The following is a 22,020-nucleotide window of genomic DNA, read 5'->3' on the forward strand; positions in this document are numbered from 1 at the left end:
TGGTGGACACTCAACCGCTTAGCCACGCCGGCCGGGCTATCTGAATCTTTATAGAAAAAGTGTGCCAACCCCTGCTCTGCAGCCGCAGTTCCTGCAGTAACCCGCTCCACTAGATGTCCACTCCGTCCTGCTTGGGACCTCACTTCTGATTGTGGATTAAGCTGGATTCCAGAGCCTCAGAGGGCACTGTCAAGGGCGGGAGTAATTAGAAACGGGAAACATAAAACATCTGATCCTAGAGCTAAAAGGGACCACAAAAATGCCAGAGGCAATGTGAATATACTAAGAATTCATCTTCCTTTTTGCTGGAAGAGGATTGATTTTAGAGGTCATTTCTGAAAAAATAAATAAATAAATAAATAAAAAATTGCTACAAGGTGGCTAAGAGCCCCAGTTTTGGGGCCAGAAAGATTCTTCCCCAGCCCAGTTCTACCAATGTCAATACCTGTGAACTGAGTGTGTTGGTGGTTTTGTCAGGCCTCAGTTTCCTAACCTATAAAATGGGGATAATAGCAGGTGAGGATGAAATGAGATGGTACATGTGAAACTCACCCAAGCCCAGCACATCGTAAACAAGTCATGAGGACACTCCTGATGTCAGGTTCTCAGGGGTCGACTCAGGCGCAAAAGTGAAACACCTGGGGATGCCCTGCTCTAATTCCAGGAACCCTACCGAGTGTCCTGACTGGAAACGTGCCCCTGGTCCTCAGCCTCCCACCCAGCCCTAAAAAGTGTCCAACAGGTGCTGGGCTCGGCCTGGAGCTCTGACGGCCGCCTCTGCTCAGGCTCCCTGCTTGTGCTCTGCCTCTCCAACCCTCTACCAGGCCAGACTTCCCAAAACACCAAGGCTGCAGGTCTCCGATCACAACCCTGTTCCTTATCGCCTTGGCCTGGTATTAAGGGGCTTCCATCGCATGGCTCCCCCTGGTGGGCCGACCTTATATCTTCCCCTACTTCACATCCTCAATCTCTCTGGTCTTACTCCCTGATGTGAACGCACCATGCTCACTCCTGCCTCCAGCATGGCCCCTACTGAAAAAGTCTTTCCCAGTCCTCTGCTTGAACCTATGGGTGGGACGTTTGGAAATGGTAAGTTCTAGAAATCATTGGAAAGAACGTAATTTAATCTAGAGCCCTCTGCGTTCCTTTAATTCATGTGGAGAATATTAAGCTGGATACCCAACACATTCATCATAACAAAATAAATTAAGAGGTCAAGATGTAAAAATTTAAAAATTGTTGAAGAAAACATGCACAAATTCCCTATGTTCTCAAAGTAAGGAAGGCCTTTTTATGTATGTCACAAAATTCAAAAGCTATAAATAAAAGCTATAAAAAAGGTTTTTTACATGTGGAAACAAATAATCTATGCTAGCTATTTTTTATTTTTTATTTTTTTTGTAGAAAAATTTTTTTATTCTTTTTCTTAATTTATAACACCAACCTTTTATTCAATAACCTCATCCCACCAGAATACAATCCCTTCTGCATAATCAAAACCAATTACAACAAATTCCATATATGTGCTATTTGGTGAACTTAATTGCCAATGAATTGTTTTTCCTAAGGGGCCTCTGGTATAGAATTCAATTTTCATGGTTTCATCAAAAGGTTACTTTTTTTTTAAATTTATTTTTTATTTTTTTTATTGCTTAAAGTATTACAAAGGGTATTACATATGTGTCCTTCCCCCCCCCCCCCCAGCCCTTGACAATCCCCTGGCCTCCCCCCCTCCCAGTGTCTATGTCCATTGGTTATGCTTATATGCATGCATACAAGTCCTTCCATTGATCTCTTACCCCCCTCCCTCCTGCCCCCCAACCCTCCCGGGCCTTCCTGCTGCAGTGTGACAATCTGTTTGAGGCAGCTCTGCCTCTGTATCTATTATTGTTCATAAGTTTATAATGGTCTTTATTATCCATGAGTGAGTGCGATCATGTGGTAAACTAGAGCACTGTTACTATCTACATTGCTTAGGGTCACAGGGGCATGAGAAAGGGAGCTTGAATGACGGGTGACCATGGCCTTTGATTCTATAAAAACATCACAACACAGATAACGTACCTGCGCGGCACGGAGCTTCTGCCTCTTTGGTTCAACTTCTTTGACCACCCGAGAGTACAGGTCCATGGCTCTCACCCACATGCACATGGATTTACATGCTTTGGATACTTTCTCTACTTTCTCAGGCACAAAATCAGGATTGTTAATATACTTTTGAAGCTTTGCCAATATCTGAGGCTTTATGTTTTCCTTATCATATTCTAAAAGTCTTCTGAGAAAGTTAGAGTCACCGAGAAGTTGCTTTGCTGTTGGCCAATCAGGCCTGAAAGACAGAAGTGGTAAGTTAGTAGCACTGTAATAAAATAGCATGGGAACCAAAAAAATGCATTCTTTGGAGAACATTAAGATATTATCCCAAGAAGTGGGTAGTTTTCATCTCAATTCTATAATCCCAGTAAATGGTGGTTATGTACACCATAATTTATGGGCAGACAGGTAATTGGATGGCTGATGTTTCATACTATCCAGTTTTAGCAGGGAACGAATCATAAAATCATAGAGTTTTAGAAATGTAAGGCAACATAGAAAAACAAGTTTTATCATTAAAATGCCCCAGGCACTCACCTTTTAACCTCCCGCCAGGACACTACGAATCACCTTCTAACTGATTTTATGTCTCTCAGTCAACCTTACCTCCTGTGAACTTTTGCCAAATTGGTCTTTCTCACATGAAAATCCGATTATGTTGAAAATGTTCAATGGTTCTCAGTGCCCTGTGGCCGGGACTCTCCATCTGTGCTTTGCAGGGCTGCCAGGCCCCACTGAGGTGCTGGCCAGAGGGTCTGGTGGAAAGCCTGGCATGGGAGTGCTCTAGTCCTCTTCCCCTGCTTTGATTGGTTTTACATAGAAAGGTTTCTTATAATTTTTATTGAAAAATAAAGAGAGTATATTACTAAAGAAAGTTTGAAAACTACATGTCTACAAACAGTATGGGAGACCTTTCATGATGTAATCCCTGCCTTCCTGCCTAGCCCATCCCATCCCATGAGCATTAAGGGTCGCTGGGCTCTCTCTACACTCCCATTCTTCACCTGAGCACCATCTCTCAAAAACCCCACTCCCCAGGGGCACTCTGATCTCAGCCCTCCTAATACTATGCAACTTTCTCATGTCTTGAAATTAATATTTTTCATGTCTGTCTTTGCAGCAGACTGTATGTGCCTTGTTAAAAAAAAATGCTTGTCGAGTCAATTTGCTGAATGACTGCCCAAATCAATGAGCGGGTAGAGAAGAGAATGAACACTGAAAAAAAACTGCAAAGAAATTCCACCAGGGGTTTCAGCAATACATGATTCTGGGTTACTCACTTGGCATTCAAGAGAATGGAAATTGCTTCCATAACAGTCATGACCATGTCTGGGGGCTTCGTAAAAACTCTGATTTCAGATATATCGGCTTTATCTAAGGAGTCCAGTGCTTTATTGGCAGCATCGAGAGCAGGCAGCGCTTCTTCAAGGTCTCTCTGAGCATCATCAGCTATTGCTTGGGTTTCTTCAGCTTTGACTTTGGCCACTGCTTCATCTTCTCGCACAACGCTGCGGACCTAACCATTGAAATATGACTGCTTACGTGGTCTCAATATTTGAATTTCAATACTTAAAAAACAAAGCCAATAATAATGTCATATTTGCCCCTTTGAATTAGACCGGTGAGGAAAGAGGATTAGCTACACTGAATTTTACCCTCTCCTTACTGCATCTCATGCTATGTTGATAGAATAATGGAGAAAAAGTTAGAGTAGACAGTTCCTTCTAGGAGAAGAATAGGTGCTTTAGGTTTATAGGCGGCACTTTTCTTAGAACTCTCTCTTTGTGTTCCACTCTTTAGGTTCACTTATCTTCAGGGAGAGAATCAGACTGTTTTATTGAAGGGAGATTGTTTACAACTTAAAATCAATACTAATTATTTTAACGACATGGAAGATAAAAAATCCAATCACTTGTCATTGTATATAAGTGATCAGTTGTTGATTAAAGCTTTCTCACCCACAAGTCAGGTTATTCAGCATACCTGATCAGCATTTTCTTGATCCACTGCCAATTTGTCCATCAGTGCTTCGACATTTTGTGATTTTGTTAAAAGGACAGGTTCTAAAGCAGAAAGATCTAATTTCATCGCATCTACTAGTATGTTGGTTTCTAATAGCTTGGTAAGACCATTTGTCACCCGTTCGCGTGCCTAAATGACAATGAAAATATTTCTTATAATGAGTATTAGAAACTATACATTTACTGAAATCTCTTATTCATGTAATAGAATTTTACATCTGCAGAATTGGTAAATCAGTTTGTAATATTTAAAATTGTGACTGTATGTCCGACCAGCATAGCTCAGTGGTTGAGTGTCGACCTATGAACCAGGAGGTCAAGGTTCGATTCCTGGTCAGGGCACATGCCCGGGTTTCGAGCTCGATCCCCAGTGGGGGCCATGCAGGAGGCAGCTGATCAATGATCTCTCTCATCATTGATGTTTCTCTCTCTCCCTCTTTCTCCATGAAATCAATAAAAACATATTAAAAATAAGTAAGTAAGTAAATAAATAAAATTTTTACTGTAAAGAAATCTTCAGGGAACAGAAGCCTAGGAAATGGCCTTGATATTCACCATAGTAGGTCTGAATCTATGCCCCCTGACCACTGGAGTGGGGCATTACTGGATTGTGGGCTCACTAAGGGCCCACCATGTATTATTTTTATTTTCTGTGGTTGGTTGGTAGCATGTTGAATGAATGAGGGACAAGTTCAGGTAGAAATTCCTGGAGGTCGCAGCTCTGAGAGCTGGGACAAAAGAAAAATTCTGAGATGTCCTAAATTAAATTATAGCAGACTGGAGGGTGGGAGGAAGAGACAAGGAAAGTTAATCAGTTAGTAGCTACGGGTCTACACTAACAACAGACTGCTCATATTCCTGACAGTATGTTGAAACTTTTAATCGACTTCTGTGTGCCTATGTCAGCGACTATTTAGGCAGCTCCCAGGCACCAGCATATCTTGCTTATGCTTGAACATTCTGGACTATTGCCCCAAATAGTCCCAAAGCATTAAATACTTCTTTCTGATGCACAAGTCACCTGTCCCAGAACTCTCCCAAGCTTCATCTTCCCACAACCCCCTTATCTGTAGCCAATGTAAATTCTTTCAAAATAACCTACATCTTTCCCCCCAAACTCATTGTATACTAGTAAAAGAGCCCTGTGAGACCCTGGACAGTGGATATATATTCTTTTCTCCACCCAGCCCTGCTGGTGGTGGTGTAGAATGCAGCTTCTGGGACCTGGTCCTTTTTCTGGCTAGGATGTGGCTCAATAAACCCTTTCTCTCAAGACAATGTTCAGCCTCAAAGCCTTGAAGGTTTTTTTTTTTTTAAACACTTGTTTCCTCAGGATGGTCAGCAGGGCTGAGAACCCCCAGGGAGACAGTGTCCTAGGTACTTCACTTAGATTGGTGGATCTAAACCAGGGGTGGGCAAACTTTTTGACTCGAGGGCCACAATGGGTTCTTAAACTGGACCGGAGGGCCAGAACAAAAGCATGGATGGAGTGTTTGTGTGAACTAATATAAATTCAAAGTAAACATCATTACATAAAAGGGTACGGTCTTTTATTTCAATAGTTTTATTCATTTCAAACGGGCCGGATCCGGCACGTGGGCCATAGTTTGCCCACGGCTGATCTAAACCCTACTTCTCAGTGGTTGAAAACTTTTAACTAGGATGGAAGGGGTGGCATCTGGTACAGAAGACACCTAGGAATAACGTTTTTGGAGGTGAATCAGAAAGCTTGGTGGAGATTGACAGGTTTCAAAAATCTCTGCCAAGTTCTTTTACATTTACCAGGTAAAAATCCACTGAAAAACATTAAAAATATATAAATGGTAAATGCTTCCATTTTTATTGTGTTGAAAATTTTAGGTCATGTGAATAGCCTGATGATGATGACAATGATGATGACGGCGGCCACTATTTTCTGAGTACCTCATATGCACCAGATCATATACCAAGTACTGCACAGTCTTATTTAAATTCCACAACAATACAAGAGGTCGGTAGAGATATGTTTAACCTATTTTCTACTAAGACTTAGAGAATTTGTAAAACATGCTTAAGGTTGTGTAGGAAGAAAGAGGCAGAGCATGGGTTGTACACAGTCTGCCTGACAATCAAGTCTCTACTCTCCATAAGAACTATTGGCACATTAGAGGACAAAATCTCCATCTCAGTTGCTTAATGAAAGTTTTCTGGTGACTAGTTCTCTGCTTAACTTTGATGCTGTTACAATGTCTATATCATTCTACTGAGACAATGACACTCATGTAAATGATAGAAGACAAAGCATAAATATTAAGGAAGGGGAAGGCTCGTGGACCAACAGCATGAAACAATTTTTTGTCGTATTGTAGGTTGTCAAGGGCACTTGTCAGGATGGAGAGGGCTCCAGAAGGTAAGATGGCACATAGATCTCCCACTTATTCTGGCAAAAGTTTTGAGTTCAAGCAATACATTTTTAAAAAAATGTATTTTTATTGATTTCATAGAGGAAGGAAGAGGGAGAGAGAGAAACATCAATGATGAGAGAGAATCATTGATTGGCTTGCCTCCTGCATGTCCCACACTGGGGATTGAGCTCACAACCTGGGCATGTGCCCTGACCGGGAATTGAATTATGACCTCCTGGTTCATGGGTGATGCTCAACCTCTGACCCATACCAGCCAGGCTAAGCAATAAAATTTTTAAAAATGATTACATATATATTTATATTGGTTAATTCTCACCCAAGGATATTTTTTCCCATTGATTTTTCAGAGAGAGTGGAAGGGAGGAAGCATGGGGGAGAGAGACAGAGAGAGAGAATCATCGATGTGTGAGAAACACATCCATTGTTTGCCTTCTGCACGCACCTTGACCGGGGCTGGAGATGGACCCAGCAACCCAGGTACATGCCCTTAACTGGGTCTCAAACCGGAGATCCTTCAGTGTGACGGCTGGTGCTCAAACCATTTAGCAACACTAGCCAGGGTGTTCAACTTACTGAAATCAACTGCTTCTTTTTATCACTGAGCATAGTCAGGTAGAGATTGATGAGTTCCAGGTAGGAGGTGGGCGTGGTATAGTACCGTCTCCGAAGCTCTGTGTAATAGCGTTCTGCCATATTGGAGACACTTAAGTGAACATTCACACACATGAGGGAAAGCTTTTCTTTTAGTTCATCATTTCCAGTGTCAATATGTGAGAAAAATGTCTTTGATACAGAAAGAAGTGCTTCTCTGGGCCACTGTAAATAAAGACACAGTTTGGAAAATCTGTTGCTTATTTCCATAGTATGTGACTTAACAAATAAAAATGTATATTTCACCTGGTTTACTCCTACTCATGTCTAAGATCTACACTAATAAAAGACAAAGATGCTAATTGACCATACCTTTGCTATGCCCTAAGCCACGCCCACCAGCCAATCAGAGTGACTATATGCAAATTAATCCAACCAAGATGGCGGCCGGCAGCCACAGAGCTGGAGCAAGCAGGAGGCCTCATTGCCCGGGTGATGGAGGAAGCCAAGCTTCCCGCCAGCCCTGAGCCAGCTGAGGCCTCCGCTCATGGCGACAAAGTTTCAATTATAGAAGATAAATAAATCCCAGATACCTGCTTCCAGCCAGCCTCCACTGGGATCTTGGGTGGCTGGGGTTGTGGCCAGCCTGCAAACAGCCAACAGCCCCTCACCCAGGCTGGCAACACCCTCATGGGGTGAGGGTCCCCACTGGGGGGCTTAGCCAGCCTGAAAATGGCCCTCAGCCCCTCACCCAGACTGGCGAGGCACCCAGCAGGACCCCCCACCCTGAAGGGGCTGTGGGGCCAGCCTGCAAACAGCTCTTAGCCCCTCATCCAGGATGGCTAGGCACCCCAGTGGGGACCCCCACCCTGAAGGGGCTGTGGCCAGCCGGCAAACAGCCCTCAGCCCATCACCCAGGCTGGCCAGGCACTCCTATATAATAAAAGGGTAATATGCAAATTGACCCTAACAGCAGAGTGACTGGGAATGACTGGTCACTATGACACACACTGACCACCATGGGGCAGATGCTCAATGCAGGAGCTGCCCCTGGTGGTCAGTGTGCTCCCACAGGGGGAGCTCTGCTCAGCCAGTACAGCGGTGGTGGTGGGAGCCTCTCCCACCTCCTCAGCAGCACTAAAGATGTCCGACTGCAGCTTAGGCCTGCTCCCCGCTGGCAAATGGACATCCCCTGAGGGCTCCTGGGCTGCCAGAGGGATGTCTAACTGCCAGCTTAGGCCTGATCCTCCCAGGGAGCAGGCCTAAGTCAGCAGGTGGTCATCCCCTGAGGGGTCCCCAGACTGCAAGAGGGCGCAGGCCAGGCTGAGGGACCCTCCCGAGTGCACAAATTTTCATACACTGGGCCTTTAGTCTATATATAAAACCCTAATATGCAAATAGATGAATGGCAGAACAAGCAAACAACCAAACAACTGGTAGCTATGATGTGTGCTGACCACCAGGGGTGCACGCGGAACATGGTGGGCATTGGCAGCAGGTGGCAGAGCGTGAAACATGGCAGGCATTGACTGCAGCAGGATGGTGGAGCAGGTGAGCAGGGGTACCAGACCAAGGCAGGGCACCGGTCACTGTCAACAGGACGAGCCTCTAGTGGTTACTGAACATTCTTTGCTCCTGCATGCTGAGGTCCTGCCTGGTGCTCACACCCACTGCCGGTGCCTGGCACTGGCCCCTATCGCTTGGCACAGTCAGTGGGTGCAAGCGGCAGCTGCCAGCCCTGACCGCCCCTCAGAGCTTCTCCACCTCCCCCTCTTCCTGAGGGGCGATCGGGGCTGGCAGCCACTGCTTGCACCTGCTGACTGCGCTGGCCTCACTCGCACCTGTTGCTGGTGCCGGCCGCAATCACTCCGTGTCATCAGTGGGTACGAGCGGGGCCTGCGCCATCATTGTGTGGGAGCAGCAACGGGAGCAGGGCTGCCAGCAGACAGGGTACCAGGGGGCCATGGTGGGAGGGGCTGGATGGGGGTGCGGAGGATGGGCCAAGACCCACCCCTGTGCCCACTGTAGCCTCGTGGCCCATAGTTCCTTTCAAGGTGCACGAATTCATACACTGGGTCACTAGTGTTTAATAAACTGAACAGCTGTGTTCATTTGAGGGAGATCTGAGTCTGCATTTGCTCTCCTCAGCACAATGTCTGGCAGATAGAAATTATTCGATAAGTTTTTGTTGATTAATGAATAAATAATTAGGTGTCTCTGGGATAATTCCATGAATAAAATTTCATATATTATGTGCTCACTCGATTTATTATGCAATTGGACTTCAGGTTCGTTATTATAATCGCTGTTCTGCTCACCTCAACTCCTTTGCTCCTCTCTTGTTTCTTTGAGCTTACCTGAACCTTAGTCAAATGCAGCTCTCTGTTACCCCATGCCAGTGACTGTGCAGCTGAGCATGGTGGAGAAACACACAGCTGTGCTGACTGGTCTCACTTTAAATTCATGGCAACCAGTTCCAGCAGGTTCATAGTGCAGCCCAGAAAATCTACATTTTCTAATTCACCCCTAATGTACTCTCCTAAGTGAGCATTTTACAGCCTACACTACTTTCTCAGACTGTTAATCCTTCCTCTTCTCTCTTCATTTTCAGCTGATGACCTTGCTTCCCACATCACTAAAAAATAAAAAATAAAAAAAACCCAGAAGCAATGAAAACAGAACTTCAGTGAGTTCCCATGCATCTGCACCTGTGCTCATACATTCTACCTTCCTTCCTGGTACTCTGGGGTAAGTTCATGCTCCCTGTCCAAATCAGCCCCTTCACTGATGACTTGATTCCATTATTCTTGTCTACTCAAAGACATTGGTCGAACCACCCTTAAGTCTGTCTGCTGCACCGTCAATATATTTCTTTTTTCTGGATCATTTCCGTCAGCACACATATGTGCTGTTTGTATTTCTCACTTCAAAAGACTCTTCTCTTCACTACACATACCACTCTAGCTATTACTCATCTCCTGGTGCTCCTTTGGGGAAAAACGTCTTAAAAGAGTCGGCAGTCGTCCCCCCTTATCCATGGGGGATACCTCCCAAGACCCCCATGGATGCCTAAAACTGTGACTAGTACTGGACCCTATACATACTATGTTTTTTCTTCTTCTTATATATAAATACCTTTTCATTTAAAGAAAGCACTTAATGGCTTCTCTTTGGCATATCTGAACTGCCAGCACCACTACTACTGTGCTCTGGGGGTCATTATTAAGTAAAACACGGGCTACTTACACATAAGCACTGTGATACCTTGACAGTAGACCTGATAATGGAGATGTCCACTAAGTGACTAATGGGTGGGTCGTGTACACAGTGTGGCTATGCTGGACAAAGGAATAATTCATGTCCCAGGAGGGACAGAGCAGGATGGTGTGAGATTTCATCACACTACTTAGAATGGTGTGCAATTCAAAACTTACAAATTATTTATTTCTGAAGTTTTCCATGTAATATTTCTGCACTGAGCGTGACCCCAGGAACTGAAACCATGGAGACTGAAACCGTGGATAAGGGGGTGCTGCTGTACTCATTGTCTCAGATTCCTCTTCCCTCTTCTCTATTGAACCTTATCTCCCATAACTCTGCTGAAACAGCTCTTGTCAAGATCACTGACGTCTACATTGCTAAATTCAAGAGTCTCCTCTTCCTTTATAAATTCTGCGTTGCCTTTGTCTGATAATTGTCAATGTCATCTCTTGCATATGAGTAAATTTTTAGAGGGCTTTAAAACTAGTGCCATATTACTCCTTTAAAATCAAGCAAATCCAACATCAGAAAGAGAAGTCCTGGGGAGTCACCGACCTGGACAAACCAGTCAATGGTACAGCAGTTCACAAGGGACGGGAACATGCGGCATCGGGACCGGAAGGCCTCTCCCACAGGGCTCATACAGAGAACAATGTGCAGCTTCTGACGGACTCTGCTAATAAAGTATTGAAACACCTGCCAAAAAAAAAGAGATAATTTTTCAATTTAAAATAAGGATGAAGCAACAATGAAAACAAGTGTTGGCTACCAATATCAATTAAAATATGTCAGTGAAGTAAATATCTAAATTATTTTGTTGAATATCCATTCCAACCCCTCTTGTCTGGAAAGCCTAAACATGACATTTTTCAGACTCCTTTGCAGCTACAGTCTGGATGTGATTAAGATTCTCCTCACCAGTGCACTTATGAGACCCCTTGAACTAGTGGAGGGTGGTATTTACATGAAGTTTTGCTCCTTGGTGGAGGACCATTGAGGGAGAGAGACAGGGTGTAGGGCAACATTTTTTGCAGGTGCAGAGCCTGATAGAAGTGGTATGCACCTGGAGCCACTATCGCCAGATGTGGCTCCTGTTAGAGGAGGTCACTGAGAGGACATGACTTCTGGGTAAGCCATCAGCTGGTCACCCTCCCTTGTCCTTAGATTGCATGTTCTGCCCACTGCTCCCACAGCAGGAGCCATTTCAAGGACACAGTCTTGAGAGAGCAATGTGTTGTAGAGACCATATGGACAATAGACGTGGCTGAGCCCAGTTAAGTCCTCTATGTAAACTTTTAAGATTCTGGTGGGCAGTATGAAGATCTACTCACCTTGAGGATGCCCAAGACAAAAGTTCTCTTGCTTATCTTTTAAAAAAAATATTGTTTTCTTGATTTCAGAGAGGAAGGGAGAAGGAGCGAGAGATAGAAACATCAATGATGAGAGAGAATCATTGATCAGCTGTCTCTTGACTCCTGCAGGTACCGCCCCCCCCCCCCCGCCCCCCACCACTTGGGATCGAGCCCACAGTCCGGGCATGTGCCTTGACTGGGAATCAAACTGTGACCTCCTGGTTCACAGGTTGACATTCAACCACTGAGCCACACTGGCCAAGCAGTTTTCTTGCTTATTAAACCTGCTACCTGCCAATCTGCAGTGCTCTCCCTCTTCCTTTGTTCTCTCCTTGTTCCCTGTGTACAGGGACCAGTTTCATTTTCCCCCAGGAAAATGTGAACTAACAGCTCCTATTTCAGCTGCTTCCTGACAGGGTGACGGATGCATGGCTTCGGAGCTGGCAGCTGAAGCAGCAGCATGCTGATTGGGTGGCTTCCTGGCTCAGCAGGAATGGGTGGCAAGGCAGCAGCTTCCTTGACCATTGACTTCTACAGTGTGCATTTCACATCATTCCAAGGAATTCAGCCTGGAATCCCTTTCTTTGGCCCTCCCAGTGATTGTGTGCCTGGAATAGAGCCATTTCTACTTACATTAGCTGAAGTAGACCCTGCTGTCTACGCCTATAAGCCCTGATCTAGCAGTAGAGGAAATTCTCATGAAAGGACACAGAAGACATGAAAAATGGCCATAAAGTTAAAGAAGGTGAAGAAAGAAAAAGGAGTGGGGTAGGTAGACAAACAGCAGCATATGGAATTTAGCAGAGTGCCAGCTGTGGGGAGGGAGGGAGAGAGAGAGAGAGAGAGAGAGAGAGAGAGAGAGAGAGAGAGAGAAAGAAGAAGAAGAAGAAGAAGAAGAAGAAGAAGAAGAAGAAGAAGAAGAAGAAGAAGAAGGAGGAGGAGGAGGAGGAGGAGGAGGAGGAGGAGGAGGAGGAGGAGGAGGAGGAGGAGGAGAAAGGAAGGAAGGAAGGAAGGAAGGAGGAAGGAAGGAAGGAGGAAGGAGGAAGGAGGAAGGAAGGAAGGAAGGAAGGAGGAAGGAAGAAAGGAGGAAGGAGGAAGGAAGGAGGAAGGAGGAAGGAAGAAAGGAGGAAGGAAGGAAGGAAGGAAGGAAGGAGGAAGGAAGGAGGAAGGAGGAAGGAAGGAAGGAGGAAGGAGGAAGAAGGAAGGAAGGAAGGAAGGAGGAAGGAGGAAGGAGGAAGGAGGAAGGAAGGAAGGAAGGAAGGAAGGAAGGAAAGGAAAGAAGGAGGAAGGAAGGAAGGAAGGAAGGAAGAAAGGAAGGAGGAAGGAGGAAGGAGGAAGGAGGAAGGAGGAAGGAGGAAGGAAGGAAGGAAGGAAGGAAGGAAAGAGGAAGGAAGGAAGGAGGAAGGAGGAAGGAGGAAGGAAGGAAGGAGGAAGGAGGAAGGAGGAAGGAAGGAAGGAGGAAGGAAGGAAGGAAGGAAGGAGGAAGGAAAGGAAAGGAAGGAAGGAGGAAGGAGGAAGGAGGAAGGAAGGAAGGAGGAAGGAAAGGAAAGGAAGGAAGGAGGAAGGAGGAAGGAGGAAGGAGGAAGGAGGAAGGAGGAAGGAGGAAGAGGAAGGAAGAGGAAGAGGAAGTATGCATTTCTGTTTTAGTTGTGCCACAACCGGCTGATAGGCAGGGAGTCAACAACACTGGACCCCTCGGGCAGGGCGCCGAGGGCCTGTGAAACATCTTGGACAAGACTATGACCTTCATGGGGCAGGAGGGTTTCTGCTTTCCACGGACTTCGTTGCGAGTCTGGTGAACCAACGCTTTGAATGCAGGATATAAAATACCAAGAATTACTAAGGAAACCAATTATACTGGTAAAGCAATTCCATCCACTGACACCTTAAGGAGATTTGTGGACCATTTTTAAAAAGGCTAAGACAATTTTTTTTGTTCTATAAAGCCGTATAGCCATTCTCACACGTCCTACCTCATCCCTATTTCCCTCGGAAATTCCGGCTTCTTTAGCTCTTGGTCTGGTGGCTGCTAAAACCTGCTCCAGTTCATCCTTTTCAAATAAGTTAGGCACTTCACCTGAGTTCAAGATGTTATTTATATCTTCTAGGAACTCTTCCACTACAATCTGTAGAAGGAAGCAAAGTGATTTATTATAACTCATTCAACCATTTTACATTGTAAAGTATAAAGCCAATATTTTTTTCAAAATTCACATTCAGTTAGTTTTATCTTTAAGAGAAGATAATCTTAAAAATTAGATAGACTCTTAATATTCTAACATAGCAAGTACATTGATATTTGGCATCACCTTTTACATGGTTTAGTCATATGTGCAAGCATTTTATAATCTGCTCCTTCCAGTGAACATTCTGTCGTAAATATTAATCCACAGTTCTGTAGTGTACTCATCATGTTTACAACCATTAACGGGAGCATAGCACACCATTGAGCTGATGTGCCATACATTTACATAAACTTAGATAGTTTACAGTCTTATGTACATATAAGAACATATTTAGGCCTATAGCTTTTCTCCCTGGCTGGATTATTTCCAGGGGATAAATTCCCAGGAGTGAGATTAGCAATTAAAGTATATGAATGTTTTCTAAATTTTGAAAATGTCAAAGTTTCCTATTCAATTCAAGTATGACTTCATTAACCTTTAACATGTAATGTTGTGGGGACTGTAAATGTTTCCTCTGGGCGAATTTAATTTGCAGTCCTTTGATTATTACTAGTAGCAAGGGCAAATATTATTCCATATTTCTTAGTTTCCGTTAAAATATCTGCTCAAACTTTGGAACCATTTATATATAGATAGTCCCTGACTTATGATGATTCAACTTACCAGTTTTCAACTTTACAGTGGTATGAAAGAGATACGCTTTCAAGAGATATTCAACAGTGTATTCAAAATGGGCTTTGTGTTAGATGATTTCGTCCAACTGTAGGCTAGTGTAACTATTCTCAGCACATTTAAGGTATGCTAGGCTAAGCTATGACGTTCGGTATAGAGTAGGTATATTAAGTGCATTTTCAATTTATGATATTCTCTGCTTACAGTGGGCTTATTGGGACATAACCCCATCATAAGTTGAGGGCTGTGAGCTCCCCTCAGCAATGGGCAGGGCTGTGGCTCAGCTCCTCTGCCTGGGCAGGGTAGGGAGGCAGACCAGGTTCCAGACATGGAAAGGCTTTTTGTTTGAGAACCTCCACTCAGATAGACCTGTGCCCCTGCTCGGTTCTCTGGCAAGACTGTACCCCTACCTTGGCTTCGCAGATGAGCAAAGCTGCCGCTTGAAACGACTACTTGGGCGCTGCAGGTAGCAACGCAGTCTGCCAAGTTCCAAGTGCTGATGGTTGTGAGTCCCCCCAACCACTCAGTGGTCAAGGCCTGCAGATTCCCCCGCTGTCCCCATGATGTGAGACTGCAGTGGACCTCCCAAGAAGCGCTCCACAAGGCAGCATACCCTGGCATTCCACCTGGGCTCTCTTGTCTCACTGGAGGAGCTGTAGGCTCAGGGGAGACCTCCTGGTGTGATGCTGCACCAGCATGTAGCCACTCCGTTACCTTTTAATGCAGTCCGTCCTCATCTCTGTGGTGCCCAGGGGGTGATTCAGCCTCTGCCCCTTGTTCTAGGTTTTCTCAGCGGTATCTTGTCCATGAATAGTTGATAGATATTTTGGGGGGGGGGGGCGGATGGAGTAAAATTGGGAACAACCTATACCACCATCTTGGTGATGTCCCCACTCCATAATTTTGTTCTGATGTTATTTTCCTGATATTGTTAGATTGTTTATCTGCATTCTCATGTAGCTCTCTTAGCATCTTTAGGACAACTATTTCGAATTATTTGTGGGGAAATTTGTGGATCTCCATTTCTTTGGGGCCAGTCGTGGGAGGCTTACTGTATTCCTTCGGTGGAGTCATGTTTCCCTGATTCTTCATGAACTCTGTAGCTCTACTTAGGTGTCTGCACATTTGAGGAAGCGGTCACCTCTTCCAGACTTCACGGGCTGACTTTGGTGAGGGAAGACTTTCTTTCACTTGTGGTTAGGGGCACCCTGGAGTTTGCTATGACCCCTGGTTGGTGGTATAGCACAGGAGGTCAAGGGTAGAGGTATTTGATAGCAGGGGGTCTGGGGTGGTAGTGTTATGCCTCTGGCTCAGGTCACTGGGGCCCACAGTGTCAACGATTATGTGTCTCTCGGTCAGCACTGCAGGGGGTCTGCCCTGGCGGCAAGGAGTACTTGGGTCCTCAGCTGTGCCTCCAAGTCCTATGGCTAGGAACCAGGGCAGGCCTTGGTGGAGGTCAGAGCCAGTGACGGGCACACATTTGACTATGGGTGTTTCTCATTTGTAAACAATATTTACATACTCAGATATGAACTTACTGCATGTCACAGATGTTAAGAAATTTTCCCCATTTTATGAATGGATTTAATCCCATTTATATGTGTTTTAAAAAGTAAAATGGACTTAAAATATTTATGCATCAGATCTATTGCTTTCTTATTCCCTGGCTAATTTCTATAAAGGTTCCCCCCCCCCCCTTAATGTTAAGATATGCAAGTGTAGTGAATGTAGAAAATTCTCTACTATAAAATAAATTTAAATCAGTGAAAATGGTTGTTGTAGACAGATGTAAATCCTATTTTAATTTTTAAGTTAATTTAACCCAAACACATAGCTGTTATTTTTTCCTTTTCTTAAGAAAAGCCTACTTCCCTAATTGATTTCACTTAAGGAATTCCTTTCTTAGATCTACCTCTACAGAAATAGTCTCACTCCCTTTACCTCTGATGATATTTACTTACTTAGAATTTAAAGGGGGAAATAATAGTTGGTAAAAGAAATAAAAAATGTGCTATAAAAGTCTTTTACAAGAGCCAAGACACTTGTTATCTGAGGGAACAAGCCCCTGAGCTGCATCATAAAACTATTCGGGCACATACGTGATTGTAACCCTTTCCTGTTCTGATACTTTGGATACTGAAATAGGTACCTGTGTGTCTGTGAAGAGGAAAACCATGTTCTTGTCCTCTACACCAGCCAGTTTGTACAACTTCCTCAGGTCTTCATGAAAACTCTCATAATTATATCCCCGACTCAGTTCAATCTGTAAACATTTGTAACCACATATGTGAGCCGCAAGTCTTGTGAGAGACTGCTTTCCAGTGCCTCCTACTCCGACAAGCAGGGCGTTGCCTCTCTCCTGACGAATCATGCGGGCAATTCTGCAGGAAGCAAAGCAAAGAAAGAGCTATTTCAACTGGACAGATGTGGCTTTTCAGAGGGCCTGCCCCAGCGTGGAAGGCTGGCGGCCAACCGAGTGTCATCCCTGCATTAACTTGTTTTTTCTATAACCCTGAACACCTTTTTCTTTAGGCATGCATATAATCAGCCTTGTTATACTGTACTTGTACCTCTGTGAACCTTATTAGACCCTTTTTTGTAATGATCCATGACATTTAAAACAAAAACCAATCTATTAAAGTTTAGCAAAAAATAACAACCTTGGGGATTCCATAGAAAGTTCATACATATATATGTAAAATATTTCAAAACTAACTTAAATTATACCAGGATTTGTTATAGACATTTGTCCATCTAGTATCTATGTAAAGAATTTGGCACAGCTTAACCCTTACATTTTAATACAAAACAAATTAGAATGATGTCTTATGGGGCACCTTTTAGCACTCTACCTGGTAACGTGTTCTATCGCATCCTGGAAGAACACCAACTTCACTTCTTTGGGATTTGTAAGGTTATAGTCATCAAGATAGTCCTGGAGAACATTTGCGATTTTCTCCATATCAGGCAAGTCATTATAAATCCGATCAGACTTATCTGCTCCAAACTATAAGATGATTTATAGGAGAAGAAATGAGTTGAATAAATTATGATACAGAAATATATATACCACACATGACCTTAGCAGGGAACATTATTTTATCTATGTTGTTATTTTTTTTTTTTAAATATATTTTATTGATTTTTTACAGAGAGGAAGGGAAAGAGATAGAGAGTTAGAAACATCGATGAGAGAGAAACATCGATCAGCTGCCTCCTGCACATCTCCCACTGGGGATGTGCTCGCAACCCAGGTACATGCCCTTGACCGGAATCGAACCTGGGACCTTTCAGTCCGCAGGCGGACGCTCTATCCACTGAGCCAAACCAGTTTCGGCTATGTTGTTATTTAATCATTTGCTTACATATATGCTAGAAGGGTTTTCAAAACAAAGGAACTGGGACTAAGGAAACTCAGATTTTTGTGACTAGGTGAAAATCCATTTCATTTAACTTTTTCAACTAGTATATTGGGATTTCAGTTTTGTTTTCAATAAAATTGACACAGGAGCTTAGGCATACATTTAAACATTTTCTTACTATCCATAACTCTGGTTTCATAATTTTGTTCCTAGGCTGCTGACTTCAGAAAAACGAAATGAGCTGAAAATGATGCCTGGCAGACTGTTAGGGTTATAAAATCATGCCAGAACTACACATAGTTTCTACACAGCGGCTACCCAATGAATAAATCATTGAGGATGAAATGTGGTATAAACAATAGGGAACTGAGGTCTTGTTTGGACCTATTGATGATGTCTTTTATTTGTTTCAGCAGCTGCCCTGGGGGCATGTTCATTTGGTAACTTTGACTAAAATGCCCTTTGGCAATGCAAGAAGAATCCAACTGTTCTTTTCCTTTGTTTTATTCCTCCATCCTATATAATAAAGAGCTAATATGCTAATTAGACCAAAAAGCAGAACGACCATCCAGATGACTTTCCAGAGGAAGCTGAGGCTGCGAGGGCCAAGCCCCTTATAAGAATTTCATGCATCAGGCCTCTAGTTTGATAATAATATCACTAGAAACACAAAAGAAATATAACCCTACTTGAAAACAAACTTTGGACTTTGTGTTTAATGTAACATTTATTTTTTTAAAAATATATTTTATTGATTTCTTACAGAGAGGAAGGGAGAGGGATAGAGAGTTAGAAACATTGATGAGAGAGAAACATCGATCAGCCGCCTCCTGCACACACCCCTACTGGGGATGTGCCTGCAACCAAGGTACATGCCCTTGACCGGAATTGAACCTGGGACCCTTCAGTCCACAGGCCAATGCTCCATCCACTGAGCCAGACCAGTTAGGGCTAACATTTAAATAAATATATTTTATACAAATCAATGGTTTCTCCTCTTTACTTGTCAGGGGTTATCAGAGTGATGAGGGATTGCATACGTATAATACAAAGACGGGTTCATTCACCTGTTTAATCGGCAGTGACTAGCTCCATGCTAGGATTTAGGGTGAACAATGGAGGTATGGCTTTTCTCTCTCACAGACACTAAGAATGTTGAACCCAAAGTGTCAACTTGTAAAACAAGACAGCTGTCTGTCAACAATGGCAGGGTGCTTAGGTGGAAGACTTATTCTAGGCAGGTCTAGAGGGTAAAATTAGGGCCCATATGTGGATGCTGTTGGGGCAACAGACTTGAGGAACTTAAAACAAGGAAAATTTTGCTGTGAATTAGAGCTCCTCTAAAATGAAGAGGGCAGCACTGCTCACCAGTGAGCTTCCCATTGCTGGAAACATTTGAACATAGGATGCACAGGTACATGCAGTCAGGGGGAGTCCAGTCCTGAGTTAAGAGACTAAACCTCCTTACCAATTAAATACCTGATGGGTCTCTGATTCAAACTATTATCAAAATGCATGTAACTAGATCAGGAGTCAGCAATCTTTTTCTCTAAAGGGCCAGATAGTAAATATTTCAGGCTTTGCAGGCCATATAGTCTCTGTTACTATTCTGCCTTGTAATGCAAAAGTAACCCCATAAATAGTATAAGTGGAATTGTGTGGCTGTACTACCACAGAACTTTATTTACAAAAATGGGCAGAAGGCCGATGGGGCCTATGGGCCATAGCTTGCTGACCCCTGGTCTACATCTTTAATTTTCACAGGTGTAAAGTTCACGTAGAATGTGAACCTGAACTTTATAATTTTCAAATTATAAGGTTTATAATTGTAACACTTATATAATTATAATCTTCAGATGTCGTCCCAAGTCATTAGAATATACTTGCCTTAATGAAATCTCCAAATAGAATGGGCTTAGTCAAAAAATATTCCAGGCCAATTGCAATTCCAAAATATTTGTCTATTCAAAACACAAAATCAAAATATTAGCTATTTACGTAGAAGCCTTAATTAATATAAATGAACCTGAGGGAAAGCCATGTTAATACTGTACCACTTTAGTTTGGTTGATAATCTCCCATGTTTAAGGTTAAGAATATAAAATATTAATAAGCATTTTATTAAATAATAGATATTGAATACAAATTAATAAGACATATTTTAGAAATATCCTGGCTTCTTATCAGACAAAATGTTTCTTCTAAATTCTCTCCTCTACTTAAAATTCTATATTTAATTTAATATATTAAACCTTCTTGAATTTCAATACAATGAATTGTATAGTATTTCATATATCCTACATAATAAAAGGCTAATATGCAAATAGACTGAACAGTGGAACAACTGAACAACTGGTCGCTATGATGTGCGCTGACCACCAGGGGGTGCGCGTGGAACATGGCAGGTGTTGGCAGCAGGCAGCAGAGCACAGAACAAAGTGGGTATCAGCCGTGGCGGGATGGTGGAGTAGGTGAGTGGGGGATGCCAGACCAAGGCAGGGTGCCGGCTGCTGTCACTGGGGTGAGCCTCTGTGATTACTGAAAATTCTTTGTTCCCATGCGCCGTGGTCCCACCTGGCACTTGCACCAGTCCTGCTCACACCTGCTGTCAGCTCCGGAGCTGCCGCTCGCACTAGCTGCCAGCGCCTGGAGCTCAGCGCCGATCCCGGTTGCTCAGCGCCATCAGCGGGTGTGAGGAGTGGCTGCTGGCCCTGATCACCCCTGAGAGCTTCTCCACCTTCCCCTGCTCCTGAGGGGCAATTTGGGCCGGCAGCTGCTGCTTGCACCCACTGCTGGCGACAGCCCCGCTTGCACCTGTAGCCGGCACCAGAGCCCCCACTCGCATTGGCTGCCAGCACCCAGCACCGGTCCCGATCGCTCAGCGCCGTCAGCGGGTGTGAGTGGTGGCTACCAGCCCGGATCACCCCTGAGGGCTTCTCCACCTCTTCCTGCTCCTGAGGGATGATCGGGGCAGCAGAACCACTTGCACCCACTGACGGCCCCACTTACACCTGCTGCTGGCTCCAGCCCCAATCACTCCACACTGTCAGTGGGTGCAAGAGGGGCGGGGCCATCAGCGCATGGAAGCAGTGGCTGGAGTGGGGCTGCCGGCAGACTGGGGACCAGGGCCCATGGTGGGAGGGGCAGAGTGGGGGCACAGAGGGTGGGCCGAGACCTGCCCACAGTTCCTTTCAAGGTGCATGAATTTGTACACTGGGCCCCTAGTTTTATATATTTGAGGCATTGAAAAAAAACTTACTTAGGAATGACTAAAATTCACTTTGTTTTACCCTATATAAGATCATTTTAATTTTCCTTTATAGAAACCAAATTGCTTTTCTACTAAAAAAAAAAAAAAGAGAGAGAGAGAGGAGCTAAATAAAGATTGACACTTACTGGCCATTTCTGTCAAAATAGAATGGAAATACTGCTTGTCTTCATTATTAATCAGGCGATCATGGAAGACTCTTTGACACTCATGGCAAAAGAGTCTAAATATCTGCATTTCTTCTCTTATTGTTGCTGAATCACACTGGAGGATACCTGTTTTTAAGAAAAGGAAAGAAGAAAAATTGGACATTTCTGGAACATATAGTATTAGTTTTATGACCTAGAAGATCCTTAAGTCCAACTTGATCCCCACACTACCAGCAATGGGTGCTTTGCCTGTGGATATACACATGTAGTAACAGTGACCTCGTTTTTTGAAAGTAAAACTGGGACACATTACTTGACAACACTTTTTTCTTGTTTTGTGTTTCTTTCCCTGAACATGGGAAGTGTAAGCAATGTTCATCTCATCATTACATCCAGTTGTACTACATTAAGTGAGGAGCGTCACTTTAAAATCTGTATTTTCATCAAGCAACTTCCCCCTCCCGACCTTGACACTGTTTTCAAAACATCAATGTCCTCTCTTATTCTTTCTCAATGTTCAGTTCTCATCCTTCTGGCTTTTACTCAAATTATTCTGAGTACTCTTTGTATTAATATAAATGGTTACTGCAAACACAGTTTTAATAATTTCAAGTCACAACAAAAGCAGTGATGTACAGAAGTGTTCATTCTCTGTGGCACCC

The 22,020-nt window shown here is 43.8% G+C and overlaps 1 protein-coding gene across 1 annotated transcript in view; it reads right to left on the reverse strand.

Annotated features, from left to right (window-relative positions):
* DNAH6 (dynein axonemal heavy chain 6) overlaps positions 1 to 22,020 on the reverse strand; it is a 226,064-nt gene that overhangs the window by 67,155 nt on the left and 136,889 nt on the right. The window contains exons 43-52 of the mRNA XM_081101535.1: positions 21,338 to 21,484; positions 19,829 to 19,902; positions 17,432 to 17,586; positions 16,729 to 16,960; positions 13,695 to 13,847; positions 10,925 to 11,065; positions 7,091 to 7,333; positions 4,075 to 4,242; positions 3,372 to 3,607; positions 2,065 to 2,326 (exon numbers count right to left, since the gene is read on the reverse strand). Coding sequence (XP_080957661.1) covers positions 2,065 to 2,326; positions 3,372 to 3,607; positions 4,075 to 4,242; positions 7,091 to 7,333; positions 10,925 to 11,065; positions 13,695 to 13,847; positions 16,729 to 16,960; positions 17,432 to 17,586; positions 19,829 to 19,902; positions 21,338 to 21,484 — 1,811 coding nt within the window. The remainder of the gene's footprint in view (positions 1 to 2,064; positions 2,327 to 3,371; positions 3,608 to 4,074; positions 4,243 to 7,090; positions 7,334 to 10,924; positions 11,066 to 13,694; positions 13,848 to 16,728; positions 16,961 to 17,431; positions 17,587 to 19,828; positions 19,903 to 21,337; positions 21,485 to 22,020) is intronic.

This window comes from Myotis nattereri (assembly GCF_964212035.1).
Source record: "Myotis nattereri genome assembly, chromosome: 10".
Taxonomy (NCBI): Eukaryota; Metazoa; Chordata; class Mammalia; order Chiroptera; family Vespertilionidae; genus Myotis; species Myotis nattereri.